Raw genomic sequence first — 14986 nt, 5'->3', positions numbered from 1 at the left:
GAAGAATATCAGAGATTCTGAACATGGAAACATGCTTTTTCTAAGGTTATTCTAGATTATTTTCTTGATGTTCTGCAGGTAGGGTGCCACTTGGACACCTTCACTTTTATTGGGCTATCTGGCACACAAACATACTCCATACATGTTCTACGGTTACCACAGCCTTGTGGTTTAGACAGCTAAGGACAAGTGCTAAGGATGTGCAGCATACCACAGTGTTCAAGAGCTCTGAAAAAGCTTGGGTGACCAGCACAGATCTCAGATCAGCTCCAGCAAGGAATGCCATGTTAGTATGGTATTGCTGCCAGGCTGCCTATCCTTGCCTCTCAGCAATACTGACTCAGCTCGAGAGCCGTGACAATATTACTATACTGTTTCCTGTTCTTGAAGGTAGCTCACTCAATTGCAAAGGCGGCAATTGCAAAATATGAATTCAGCATAGGATGCATGCAAGATATCTGTGTATCCCAAAAACCTGGATCAACAGCTCCGAGCTTAAAAGCTCCTATTCATTTTAGGCATGAAGTTATAACACAACAACTTAAGAGTCAAAATTACTCACCTACCTTGAACAATATTTTTACCTTACTTTGGCTCCATGCATGAGCTTACAACACTTCTAAAACAGAAAGAAGACAAAACATCTAGCAGAATGCCTGCATATAAGTTTATATATATGATTGGTTGCAGTGGCATTGTAATCTATTGTGAATAGTATTTCCCTCAAAACTCCTTCTTCCTTATACCTATATAGCAAGACTAAGATCAGTCATCTCTATCAGTCACCCTCCAGAATACAAAAAAAAATAGCAGTTTAATCATTTATATTTCCAGGAGTAAAATCACTACAAAGTCTCCTATACATACCTACAGATTTCACTGCAGCAAGAAGTCAGATTAGATGGTATCCACTGACAGCAACATTTGCCTGCTTCCTATTTGCCTCCTATTAAATAGGAACAAGTAGACCATCTGTAAGTACATTTTAGGTAGGACCTGTGAAAATAACTCTGGACATGCAAGTCACAAGCACCTATCTTCCAGTATAACCAGGAAAATATCATCCAGACATTAACAGTGACAAAGCTGAATTCTGAGATTTCTCTGCAACACTTTTTTGGCAGCAGTTTCATCCATCAAATTGGATGACACCGATATCACACTGGTCTTCTGTTAGTGACAAAGTGCCTTAACAGTGCGCAGAGGAGCCAGGCCTAATTCTATCATGTAAGGTACAGGTAAGGCCAATAAAATAAACACACATTGCCTCTAAATGTATTGCATTTCTGTCTCCAATAAGTTTTTCATTAAAGGTTTAATAGCACAGACTATATAAAAGGAACTGGTCATTTCGTTTGGTTGTTTTTTTAATCCTGGGTTAAAACCTGATGCCGTCTAGCCAAGAATCAAGTGCATCACGTCACTTCTGATAGTATCTATTAGTATTATGAATACTTTTGTGGTTTCCCAGTAACACTTGTTCACACTTGGCTAAATCAATAAGCAATTTCCCCATACGTATGTAATCTACAGCAGCTCTGACAGGAACCAGATGGTTTACTTTGTCTGTGTTTAGTACTTCACAAAAGTAAAGTACTTTACAAAAATAATAATAAAAAATAAACAGGATGGCTTTTATATTTAAGAGAAAAATACCCTTCCCTTAGTTCCTCTTATGCCACCTATCACAGCATGAATACCGCCTATAGCAACACAAGCATAACAAGGTAGTGGAGAATCTGAGGCTTCACAGACACCATAATGCTTTATGCCGAAAATAGACTGAAAGACAAAACATCAACAGAGGGAGAACATCTGCTGTAAAAGCAAAACCTTCTAAACAGTGTTCAGGTGGCTGAAGACTAAGGCCTTGATGTTGTCCAGTAGGGGGAACACTGGACATATTACTGCAACATGTGAACACAAGATTTAATTCGGAATGTTCTTGGAGTGTAGAATTCCCTTAAGCAGTAGCACAAGATCACCCACAGCTGAAGTCACTAGCACCTTGTGCAGACTCCAGGTGTTCTTCTTGCATAGAAGGCAACACATTTCAGCTCGGTTATGCTAACCGGAGTTGAAATATGAAGTAAAACAAAATCATCCTGCAACTCTTGACACCATTTGCTTTCTCCTCACTACTTGAAGAGGCAGAGGACTGGAGAGGAACTCAGGAAGTTCAGAGCTCTGATTCCACTCTAAACCCCTCTAAAAATATCCAAATCCCAACTAGATAATCACTGCATTACTGAAATCAGCTAAATCGGGGAGAAAAAGGAGGAAGAGAATAATGATATTATGAACCCCATCATGCCCTACTCAATTACATTCCCATAGAATTGCCCATGTCAGTTCCTAGTTCAACACTACCTAGTACCAGTTCTAGGTCTCATGAAAAAGTAATAGCAAACTCCTGTGCTTCATTTCTCTTTCTCTAATCATGTTCAGTCTCAAAATGATTCCCATAAATTAGCTATGTGTTTCTAGATAGCATGGCATGAAACCACAGTGAGCATTCCAAGTGCAAATGCTTGGGAAGGAACAGTCAAAGGTACCAAAGAGTAATATGAAAAGGGCCACATTCAGAGGACCGAGCAGAGACCTGGGCTTACAGAGCTAGAACAAAGCTGTGCATCTGCCCCAAAATGTTTGCTGTCTGGCAAAAGGGAATGCTAATCTCCAAGGAAATAGCCAATTTAGTGCCTGTTAGCCATTAATAGAAGGTGTAAAAACTGAAGCCAAATCACGCAGTTCCCAAGATGGTGTTCCTGAAAGGAACAATGCTGCTTCACGAATTTATGATATTTCCCTTTAAATACAGTGAAATATTTAGCATGACTTGCTATTGGAGATAATCTATAAAGCTCCTGTCTTCCTTATGTCTGAAGGAAGGAGTGAGGCTTCGGTGAGAGAAGCACAGACAGACTTTAGAGCGCAATTTTCTTTCAGTTTTCCTTATTATGTAGTAAAATACTACTTGTATAGTAGTATACTTGTAGTTGTATTTTACTAACAGAAATGAGGGATCACCTGTTTAAGTGCTGAGATGCTGTATTAATTTGTTTATTATGTATATGTAATTTAGTAGAGATCAAAATAAACTGCATATGTGCAGTTAGATACGCATTACTAAAGCAGATGGATCTTTTGTGTTTGAGAGTTTTGCCTTCCAGATTACCAGTCCTAGAGACAGGAGTCTTCACTGTAGCCACCAGACAGGTACAACAGCTGGACTCTCCCCTCCTCAGAGCATTTCTACCATGAGGCAGAGCAAATAATTGAGTCTCTACTTCCTAGGGTGCCTTTCAAAGCTGTTCTTCTGTACTATACTATTTCCACAAATACTATTTATGATATGGTGACTCTGTGGAATGGAAATCCAGTGTGCTGGGTGCAACCCAAACAAAAAAATACTTTCATTCTTTGAGAAACAGTCTGGGAATAACAAGTGTATTCCACATAGGCCAGAACACTACAGAGCACTGAATCTTTTCATCTGTCATTAATATAACAGGATTTAAAGTGAAAAATTGGAGGTGAGATCTTATCTATATTGCCTGGTGGCAGTACCTCTCGCCTTTCAGCACTACATTCAAACAGACGGATTCAGAACATACCCTTTTGTTCCATATGTTCCCTAGCACAGCATGCTGTGCTGGTGCGCTACCCACAGTGACCAAGTTCCCCATCGCAGCCAGGTTACCAGGAGCAGTACAGGTGCTGCAGCTGGGCACAGCCCTGCTGGAAAGTTGTTTAATCAAGCCATATCACACTCCATGTATTAAACTTCATGGACACATATAGTTGCATCTGCAAGACAATTCTTAGGTGCAAAGTGAATTTCCTTGATACAGAATCCAACTAGGATAGATGATGTATATTTTCCACGAGGTTCTGAGCTCTCTCAAACACTACCGCTTTTTAACAGGATACTGTGGTGACTCAACACACTGTAGTAGGTCATCCACAATTAAAACTAAGGGGACAAACGCTCCACTCTGCCTGGTACTTTGTTCCTCTTAAGCTATTTCAGTAATGCTCACTACAGCAAATCTTGATCTGTGCAGTGATCTACATGCTGGGGAACAACTTGGGACAGACTCCTTATTTCTCTGCCCCAGTTTCCCATTTTTGAAAATGGAATAATGGTACACATCTACTGTGTTTTGAGATCTACAGATTAAAATATACTATGCAAAAGTCATCTTTTTTTAGACACAAAAGGGTAGAAAGCAAAGAACCAAGCTCAAGAATACTCACAAAGTCCTGTTGTTTTCTGCATGGCCCTTTGCCACAGAGATAGCCTTAGACCTCTGAGCTACTAGGAAGATTTTCTGGCTTGCTGGCATCTGTGAACTTCTTATGCCCTTGTCAGTAACATTTAAATGCATCCAACAAACGCTTTGTCTCTTTTAGAGTAACAAAAATGATTAAGGGACTGGAGCATCTACAGTATCAGGAAAGACTAAGCAAGCTAGGCTTGTTTAGCCTGGAGAAGACTGAGAGGAGATCTGATCAATATGTATAAGTATCTGAGAGGAGAATGGAGGGAGGATGGGGCCAAACTCTTCTCAGTGGTGGCCAGCAACAGAACAAGGGGCAACGGGTAAAAATTATGGGTAATGGGTAAATGGGTAAAAGAAGCAAACAACCCTGTTAGGCCAAGAAGCCAATATTCCCATCAACGAACAACCTCCTGCTCCACTCATCTAACTCCCTTATGTAGGAAGGGAGGCAATGCAAGCTCCTAAGAAAACTAGAGTTTGCAGCAAGGTGGAGAGGCAGCTGCCCCCCAGGAATTATCTAGGAATTTAACCATTCTTCTTGTGCATAGATGGGGAGATCTAAAGCAATCTAAGCTTATTTGGCTAAAGAACAAACAGATGTGATGAAAGTTGATAAGTAACAACTGCTGCAATCCATCTGTGTTCAGTCCTGAAATACCTGGCTTGAAATGACCAAATACCAGGATGTTAGTGTGCTATAAATACAAATCACACAGGATTTTTTCATGTCAATGCTTACAATATAGACAGCTTGATGGAGGGCTGCTTATTTTGTTATGCCACTAAAGCAAACAATCACCTTCCTGAAAGGACAGGCAAATCCATCTCCATGAGCTTTAGCCCCCAAGCTTTAAAAAGTATCCAACTCTTCTACTTGCATCAGGTTGTCTGCTAAAAACAGCTTATGTGCAGGGTTCACCACAGCCAAGGAGCAGAGCAAGGCAGTGCAGCCACAGCTCTGCTAAGCTCCATACCCAGACTAGCTCAGGTAGCTCTGTGCTGGAATGGGATGTGGAATTTAGCTAGCGGTTTTAACACCAAGAATCAGACAGACCCTATTATCCTGGAGAAGAGTTTGAACAACATTTCTAGAAGCACGATACTTGCTAATAAGATTCTTTGTCTACTTTTAATATGAGAATTTGGGGAGAGGAGTTTTTTGTGTTTAAATGAAAAAAACAAACGAACAGGTTCAACAGATACCTCCCTATTTCTATTAGCATTCTGCCTCCTGGCAGGAGCTACATAATGAACCAAAATTGATTCCTCCCCCCCGCCTTAAAATAATGGCAGTACATCACAGAGTTGCCACAAAAGAAGGGGTGAGAGAAAAAGAGAAAGGAGATGGAGAGGGCAAACTCGTTCTGTCACGACTCCAGCAACACAGGAATCTTTCACAAGGCCCAGGCAATGATTAGAATAGGAATACAAGTATTTTCCTCTCTTGTAAAAAGCTTTTGTAATGCAGCATCTGCTCTGTTCCAACAGTACTCACTAAGCATAAAAACCAGAAACTGTGATGTTCCTACCAAATTAAAGGAAGCAGATAAAGAGGTGAAGGGAAGGCGAGAGAATGAACTGCCATCAGCTACCCTCCCAGCACATAGCTGGCTATTGTACTGGAAAGAGGATGACTCAGAGCAATTTCCGAGTTCTCTCAATTATTTGCCAGACTCTTTTGAACACCTTTAATGACCGCAATATGGTTAGGAAAGTCCCAGGCCTAACTGAAGTTTGGGAGATGGGCCTTCCTTTGTCACTGTCTCACTGCAGGATCTCAGCCAAGGCACTTTTTCAAGTTCTCAGCAGCACCTGTACTGTAAAAGCAAATTTCAGAAAAGTTCATCTCCCACCAAGCACCTAGTAAGACTTTCTGAAACATTCTGCCTCCTCCTATAACTCCTTTTGAAACTTACAGTCTGTGTCTCAATTGCTGCTGATGCACAGATAGCTGAGCTCTTCCATAAATACGGGCAGGCATTTTGGTAACAAATAACAGAGAAACTTCACCCTCCCCAAATGCTGAACCCTGGAAAAAATGGGCCCCTGTGCATTTTTTCTTACTTTACTAGTACTTTTGTAGTACACTTTTCTATATACTTTTTTTTTTTTTTTGCAATACCGATGTCTTATGTAAGCATAACTTCCACAGTCACCTCTAAACCCGAAGGAGTTTGTAATATTTACCTCCTCCTCTAACCTTTGACTCCCTCAAACTGTGCAAAACTTCAGCCCCTACCAAGAAGGGTTTAGCAACTGCCTCGTGGGTTTAAGACAATGGCAAAAAGAAAAAGTCTTAAAAAAAAAAAAAAAAAAAGCTTCTAAAATCTAGGAGTGATTTCTGTCTTTCACAAGGCTGCACTTCCCCAGAAGCTCAAGCCTAACTCCTGAGCAGCCCTGACAAAGTCAACTGACAGAAGTACAAAAGCCTATGCAAAACCAAAGCCTCAGACTAAATGTTCTCTGGGTCATACTCAATATTTTGTTTCTTTTCCTTTCTGCATATTGTTCAAAACAAGACAATAACACTGTTTAATAAATAAACATCACCAGCATATTTTGCTTTTGCTTTTAAATTAGCCTCAAAAAGAGGTCAACTGTGGCCCTTATGTTTGCATACATGATCTTCTCTTACTGATCTGTTTCTTCCCACTGGCAATAGAGAAGGAAGCCGAATTCATAGTTAACATGATTTTGTGTGACTGACTTAGCATGTATGAATAGGAGTGACAACTGCCCTGGTTTTAACTCCAATGAACAACACAAGAGCATCTCAGCAGAGTCATACTTAGATATGAGCAGGTGGGCTTGCTTGTCAGACACTAAGGTATGGTTAGAGACTGAGAAGTCAAAGTGTAAAAAGTAACATAAAGGGGCCTGTCTCTCAAAGGGTTTCATATCAACTGTGCTTAGAAAAGTTCACTTGTTTCGTTTATTGTTTTTTTTTTTCTTTTATAACTGAGAAATAGTAGATGAATAACCTTCAAGCAGAAAGGAGAAATTATTTTTGCAGTAAAGTTCCTTCTCCCCACCTAACTTCATGGTGTGTGATACAAATATTTTGTGCAGTATATATGGAATACATAATATCCCTGCTTGGTTTGTGAACTTGCTTTTTTATAGCTCCCACATTTTCAGCAAGTGTACAAATAAATACACAAGTGACTGAAGACAACACACATGCACAAACCAAAGGTCAAAATGAGACAGCAGCAGTCTGCTAACTGGATGGTGAGAGCCAAAATCATAAGCATCCAGTTTTCTTGGAAAGTATTGCCAATAGACTAAATAGAATACCATGGGCCAGGTGTGAGTGACTGTAATCCCACAGAAGGCAAGGGAATTACTCTCATTTACACTAAGTCCGACTCTGGCTTTCTTTAGTACAAGAAATAATTCAAAAGCATGAACTAGAAAAAGCAGTAATGCAGACTGAACCTGCCACTCACTCACCTGCAGTACAAGACCAAACACAGCACAGTCCTTAAACACATGTATAGCTTTTTTATATCCTAGAAATCCCATTGTAGTTGAAAAGAATAATCCTGCTCATACTTAGCCGCTGTGAAAAACAAACCTGAATAAATACCTAAGCATTCTGTTTCAAAGCAAATACTACCACAGGAAGAAAAAAAAAAAAAAAAAAAAGTAATTTATATCTGAGTTGAGCTGGACACTTCTAAATAAGATTAGCACTGTGAAAGTGATAGGTATGACCACACAAACCCTGGACTCACTCATAAACTATCATCACCAGATTCTACTGAGAAAAGATTTTCAGGAGTCTTCCCATGTCAAAATGGAATTAACCCATAATTTCTTTTCAGCAAGAGACACAAGTTTTTGGACCTGAGGTGCTTGCAAGGAAGAAGAGGACTGTGGAAGAGGGGAAGAAAACAACTGAAGGCACGCAATGATTTGAGAAATATTACTAAAAAGTAGAACCAAGAAGTTAAGCAATTAATTCAGAAAAAAAACCTCTGCCATCATATTGATAAACAAACATTCATCCCTCTAAATAGTCTTTAAAAAACAAAAAAAACTCCATCTGAGCACAATGAATGAGCCAGCCAGACCTATGAGAGGACATCCCAGAGCTATTCCTCAATCATGCAAAATAATAATTTTTCCGAGAGATCTGTCCGGATAAATTCATTATTAATAATGAGGTGTTTCATTTTACTTTTTCCCCCCAGTCATTAAACCTTTTCACTGCTGAAGATGCTATCAAGATTTTTTCATAGAATTTGTTAGTACTGTACAGTGCATATCTTTCCTTTTACAAGTGGAACCTGGTAACTATGGAGACAAAGAATGTTAAATCCAAGCAGACGATGATATTTCAGTGAGAGCTTATGGCTGCTACAAGCGTCCTCAAGTATCAGCTGTTTCATGTCTCCTGATGTCCTCTGCGCTAATAGGCAATGGATAATAAATCACCTTGCAAATACAGAGCATACTTCCTGGCAGTCAAGAGTCTGGACAGCACCATTACATTTAAAGCAATTTATTGCAATTTACACCACATCCAACAATCCCACAGCATGAGTTCAACAAACTCAAGCATTATCTTAATTTTACATCCCTGAACAGAGTAAGTGAGTAAAATCGATGTTGTACTGTAATAATACCTGAAAGCCTCAGGTGAACTGGGGTTCCCTTGTGTTTAATGATGTGTGTAACAACCGACATTACCATGAAGTAATTATGCCATGTTACCCATCTGTTACCAGACCTAAAAGGACTCTTCAGCTTCTTATTTATCTGCCATAATCCAAATTATCTGTATTGTAGCCTTCTAGACTGCAGACATACTGTATCATGTATGCACTAGGATCGTAACCAAATTCCAGTGCAGATTATAGTTACATTTGAGGGACTTTCAATCCGAGCAGAGGGATTCAGCAGTCCTCCAAATCATAGCACTGAAAATTAAACATCATTTTATTGAATTTAATGAAATTTTAGTGGTGTTAAATCTGACCAACAATACAAGGAAGCCATTAAGGTCTAGTTCCTGCTCCCTGTGACATCCAGTGAAAAGCTGAATAACTTTGTTAACGTCAGACATGGTCCACTCATGCTGCTATTAAAAAAGACAAAACAAAAACTTCACAAACATGATATTCATAAAAATGACAAGGGTCGTTGTTTTTGAAGACACTGCTCCAGAGAAAATACCCCTTTCACTTTTGTTTTTCCCCCAGCTCTTTGGTGATCAAAAGTTTTAGGTGCCAAGTTTAAGACATCTCAAAGACACCCTATTTTCCAACTATCCACCTCTCAGACCTCATGCTCATAGAAATGAGACCCACTGACCACTACTTGATTTCAGCACATCTTTTATAGTGCCTGTCATATCTATTCTAATCAAATCCAACCTGAGGAAACAGATATGAATACATTTCAACAGACCTATAAATAGGCAGTATGCAGGCCGAAGTAAAAAGTACTGGAACATAATTATGTAAATGCTTCTTAAAATACATTAAAAGAAAACAATGATACTCAACAGGGAAAACATTTCTTACACACACATTAATAGAAAATCAACTCAACACTTCCACGCAGCAGTGAAAAAATATGGTGTTTTCTTGGTGAAGTTGAACAATAGACAAAAGAATTAAAGGCTTTCCTAGTTGTATTTCCAAGTACTTTACTGAGTGAAAACATGGTCTACAAGTGTGAAACTTAGTTAATAAAGTTAATAGAGAGCTAATTGAGTTGTCTCACAACTCAATTAGCTTCGTTAGCATCTAAAAGTATACACAAAACAAAAACAAACAAAACACAATCCTTCCCATCCCAACCCAGATAACTGCAAGTGTACTGTTCAAGGCCTTTATAAGGCTCAAACTCAGCAAGCCTAATACAGAAGCATGTATGCTCCACCTTACCCAGGGACACGAGTGTGCAACATTAAAGTTGTAATTAAGTTCTGTGATCCCTAGATTTGCTTCTGAAACAAACAGAAAATGCAGTAAATCATCTTGTGCATTATCATTAAATAGATCAGAAAAGTCCCAAGATTTGACATGTAAAGAGGTTTCCATTATTTATTTTTAAAACAGAAAAATTCTTAAACTCCTCCCTTTCTACCAATACTTAAAGAATGAACTCTTCTGAAGCCACTGACAATCCAATGGATATAAGTGACAGAAGAATAACGCTCCGGCTATCACAGTTGTTTACTTCAACTAAATCTTAATCTTGGATAGATTTGAACTATTTGAGATAATCACTGCCGCTTCCCTGACCATAATTTTACGAGATCATCTTTCACACTGAGCAAACCCCAAATCAAAAAAGCTTATTAAGCTTTCTAGAGATTAGAGACACCTCAGTATCTTCGAACATTTACCTCTCCTTCCCAGCAGCTGAAATGGTTTTAGGAGGATCATGGTTCATACCTCACATTCCCTGGAGCCGGAGATGGTATATGTGCAGGGCCCGGATCCATTAACTGATACATCCATGGTCTCGGAATTTGTTGGCTTGTAGTCCACGTAATATTCCTGTAAAGGGGAGTTCATTTGCCTTTCACACTCCCTGGCCTTTTTCCTTCGCCTCTTCATAAGAGTGTGCTGCTGGAGCTGTTTCATGCTGGCTGGATAACGCTTCCATGACACATAAATAACCAAAAGAATCATAGCCACGGAAAGAAAAAGGGCCACACTGCCAGCAATTATTTTGTGAAAGGAAACATGCTCATACTCTGGTTCCATTCCGGGCGTTGGGAGGTCTGCAAGAGTGGTTAGTATAACAGATGTCGGGTGATTGCTCTCCAGTTTGGAAATGGTTGGTTTAGGAATAAAGATAGGTCTTTGGGCGGTTTTAGGTGCCTGATACGATCTCTCAGTAACAACCACCTGGATTTCTGCACAGATATTATATGTTTCCACAGCATCACTCACCTTTTCGCCCTGGATATTTTTAGGGCCTGCACATATCATAGTGCTTTCTTTATTTCCCTTGAAATTCTTAAGCCAAGTAAACAGTGGGCAAATGCTCCGAGAACATTCCCACATATTTCCAGACAGAGTGATGGAGATGAGTGAGATCCACGTGTTGATGGTATCCTGAGAGATGTTGGTAAGTTTGTTGGAATCCAGGTTCAGCTTTTGCAGGTTGGGCAGGCACTGGAACGTCCCAGGCTCTATCCCTGTTATGTCATTTCCTGATAAATCCAAGTTGTGCAAGGAACTCCAAGTCCATGTTAATCCTTGACTAATAGACCGGATCCTATTCCACTGCAAATAAATGGAGCGAAGGTTGAAGAGGCGTGGAAAATGGGCAAAATTGATCTTAGAAAACTGATTGTGCTCCAAATGGAGCTCTGTCAACTTCAAAAGGCCAGCAAAAGCATTACGAGATAAGCTCCGCAGGCGGTTGTAGCCCAAATCCAGAAAATCAAGGTTTCGGCAATCTTGGAAAACTCGAATTGGCACCGTTTTCAGTGAGTTGGATCGCAAATGCAAGATCAAGAGTTTACGAAGGCCCTTGAACTGCTCGGACTGCAACACCTGCAGCTTGTTGTAAGAGAGGTCCAAATTACGGAGGTTAGGGACAGGGTGAAATGTTTTGTTGTGCAGATGGGTAATTTTGTTGGAGCTTAGAATTAATTCCTTCAGCCTGCGGATCCCCTGAAATGCATCCTCATCCACGGAGCTGATGTAATTATGGTCAAGATAAAGCCATATGAGCTGATTGAGGCCTGCAAACTGATTTGATTTAAGCTTCTGAATGCTGTTGTACCGTAACGATAAGCCTTGGGACCCTCCAGAAATATTCTGAGGGATGTCTCTGAATGCATGAGATTCACAGTACACAATCTTGCCATCACATCTGCAGTTCTTGGGGCAAGCACGCTGAGCCCCTGTGTGCATAACAAACAGCACCATAGGAAGTAGCACTAACACCGCACTCATGCCTCGCAGCTGTTTAATTAAAGGGAAACCTACAATATTAAAAAGACAAATGCACATTGTACAGCTATTAAAATAAGTCACCAACAGACTACTACTGTAACAGGCTTTCAAATATAATATTAGTGAAACTGAATTTTAAAAGACAACCTGTGTTTCAGTCTTTCTTGCCCTCTTTGCTGTCTAAAAGCCTGTATTTGAAGTTTCCAGCTTGACATCTCCGAGACCACACCATCAGCAGTACCGCTTCTGTTGCTCAATTACTCTTGTTGGGATTTATGATCTCTTAGAAGGATCAGGAGCCTGTTCTCTATTCGCTTGTTCTCCTGTACATCACCTCAACGAAGCTGCTATATTCTTAGTGCTAGATGCTGAGATTTTAAACAATAAACACATCTTACAAGTCACTGTGTTGAAGGCTCCACAGTACCAGAAAGGAAACGAGGCAAAGCCTTTATGCATTGTTAAACATTTCCTTAATAAAAGCAACTACAAGTTCAATTTCGTTCAAAATTACTACAAGGAGTACAGTGCAAAAAAGTACCCACCTTTAATATGTGTTCTTACTGTAAAAATGAAGCAATAAGCAAAGGCTTTACTTTTTGCATTGGGTGATTCTTTTTTCAGATTAGGTGCAAATTACTTACTATTTTCATGTATGTAAAATAGATGAAGAGATGTACAGAAAGCACATTAAAACACTAGGGAAGCATACCACAATACTAGCATGGGATCTCAACGGCTAGATTTTGGTAATAGATGTATTACTTTAAAAGGGGTCATAGTCTTAGCATATAGATGCAGCTGTCAAATTCTAAGCATTTATTACTTTGTATATACAGTAATTTCATATACTGTATGCAAAAGCACATATTAACACTGCCTGAAGAACAGCAAAATGTAGAAGGTTAAGGGAGATATATTTGTATTTCAATTCCCCTCTCTTCTACAGCTCTACTAATTTTGAGCTTTTGCATATCAGATGTCAAATTTATAACAGTGCTCACATAATGCTGTTATGTGAGTTTAGTCACATTTTCCACATTCTTTGAGTAATTATGAAAGAGCTGGGGCAGACGGGGGGGGGGGAGGAATCCAACACATGCAATTTTAGCACTGATGCCTCTGTCCAGAATTGTAATCTTGTTAATCATTAAGGTGCATTCTCCCAAGAAAAGATATTTTAAGGGCCAGTATCACCACCACAAATAATTATTTTGTTATATACATGCACTCTCACTCAAAACCAATGTTGTGCTGCAGTTATTGCTTTCATTTTTAAACTAAGAGGCAATCAGTAAAATCATTTCTTATCTAAAATGTCCCTAACTGTATGTCTCTGCCTTTCACGTTAATGGTTAGGTTTTAAATTTAAATCTTCATCTTTTGCTACAGCCTATGTGCCAGCAGCAGCCAGCTAGAAATATGTTCTGGCTATTACAGACTTTGGGGGTGGGGGGAAAAAAGGGAGGGAAATAAATCTGTCACACTTGAGAATAAAAGATGGGCAAAATGACTGCTGGAAATCTAGCAGCTATATTAGGGGTATCTTTTCAAAGACCAAGTGAATCTTTTCAAAACTACACAACAAAAACATCCCCTTCCTCCTCTGCTTCCTACTTGCTGCAAAGTGTTAGCAATCCTTTCTGACAGCCTGAATAATAGCTCCGCAGGCTGATCTAATATGAATATAAATTCAGAAGAGATGTTGTGTGAGCATGTCTCATGCATGTATGTACCTAACTATACATGTGCAGGTATGTGGGTGGGTTGCACAGACAGTTGAATGTACTCCTTACATTCTTTAACTTGGTGCATGCATTTACAAATTAATTGCATATAAAACCACTGCAGGAGGAAAGGGGTGTGTGTGTGTGTGTGTGTGTGTGTGTGTGTGTGTGTGTGTGTGTGTGTGTGTGTGTAGGGGGATGGGGGATATATAGTCTAAAAATACAATAGCTAATACAGTGAGCAACCTGGCAAAGGAATGCATGCTGCTGCTTAGACCATCTCCCCCTCTTGAACAGCTAATAATCCAACAACATACAGCTGCAGCTGTGCTAACAAACAAGCAAGAAAAGTTTACTTACCCATCCTTTTGTCATCAAAAAACATCCTCCTTTTTCTATCTTTCCAGCTGTTTTTGTCGCTCTTTCCTCTTGGCTCTTAGTCTCTCCCTGCTTTTAAAGCTGGCCTCTCTTCTTTAAAACCATCAGAACCTTCGTGTCACAGCACAGCTTCGCTTGCATCGGTGCCATCCAACGTGCATGCCAGTAACCCCCACAAAGTTCCCTAGAGAGGACAAGCAAGAATTTGGGGGATGAGGAAGGGAAGGGACAGGAAAGTGGTTGGGGAAGACAGGACTAAGGATGGAAGGGGGAGGGAAGGGAGGGACTCTGTGCTCTGGGAGCCATTGTGTAAGTCATCAGAGAGCCATCAGCCTTAACTGGCAATCTGCAAGCAAAAGCTTACAGCACACCGGGAAGGTAATCCAACTTCCGCAGGAAAAATACAAAAATCTTTCCTGCTACCTAGCATTTCTTATTCTTCTGCATTATTCCACTCCCAGACGCAGCAATCCATCCTCCAGATTTTCAGTTCTTGAAGTAAGCAGGCCTTCTATGCTGTGCAAGACCCCAGTTTAAAAGCTCTGCCAGACAGGTCGATCCATCTAGCTGGGCAGGTTTAAAGGGTTTTGTAGCTGTGCTGAGAGGCAGCTCCTGTCTAATTCCGGAGGCTTGCCAGAGAGCGATGATGCTCTGGAGCTTGTTGCTG

The 14986-nt window shown here is 40.0% G+C and overlaps 1 protein-coding gene across 2 annotated transcripts in view; it reads right to left on the bottom strand.

The window, feature by feature from the left end:
* LRRTM4 (leucine rich repeat transmembrane neuronal 4) overlaps window positions 1–14336 on the bottom strand; it is a 105509-nt gene extending 91173 nt beyond the window's left edge. The window contains exons 1-2 of one of the 2 annotated variants that reach the window (XM_010217028.2): window positions 14302–14336; window positions 10697–12243 (exon numbers count right to left, since the gene is read on the bottom strand). In XM_010217028.2, the coding sequence (XP_010215330.2) occupies window positions 10697–12243; window positions 14302–14326 (1572 nt within the window). In that variant the 5' untranslated portion in view covers window positions 14327–14336. Of the gene's footprint in view, window positions 1–10647; window positions 12244–14301 lie in introns of both variants that reach the window. The other variant, XM_010217029.2, reaches the window with a different exon arrangement.
* Window positions 14337–14986: the final 650 nt, after the last annotated feature.

This window comes from Tinamus guttatus, unplaced genomic scaffold (genome assembly GCF_059628265.1).
Source record: "Tinamus guttatus ecotype Peru unplaced genomic scaffold, ASM5962826v1 Tinamus_guttatus_pri_ptg000123l, whole genome shotgun sequence".
NCBI lineage: Eukaryota > Metazoa > Chordata > Aves > Tinamiformes > Tinamidae > Tinamus > Tinamus guttatus.
Note: the sequence above shows the minus strand (reverse complement) of the source record. Positions and strands in the feature narration are given on the sequence as shown.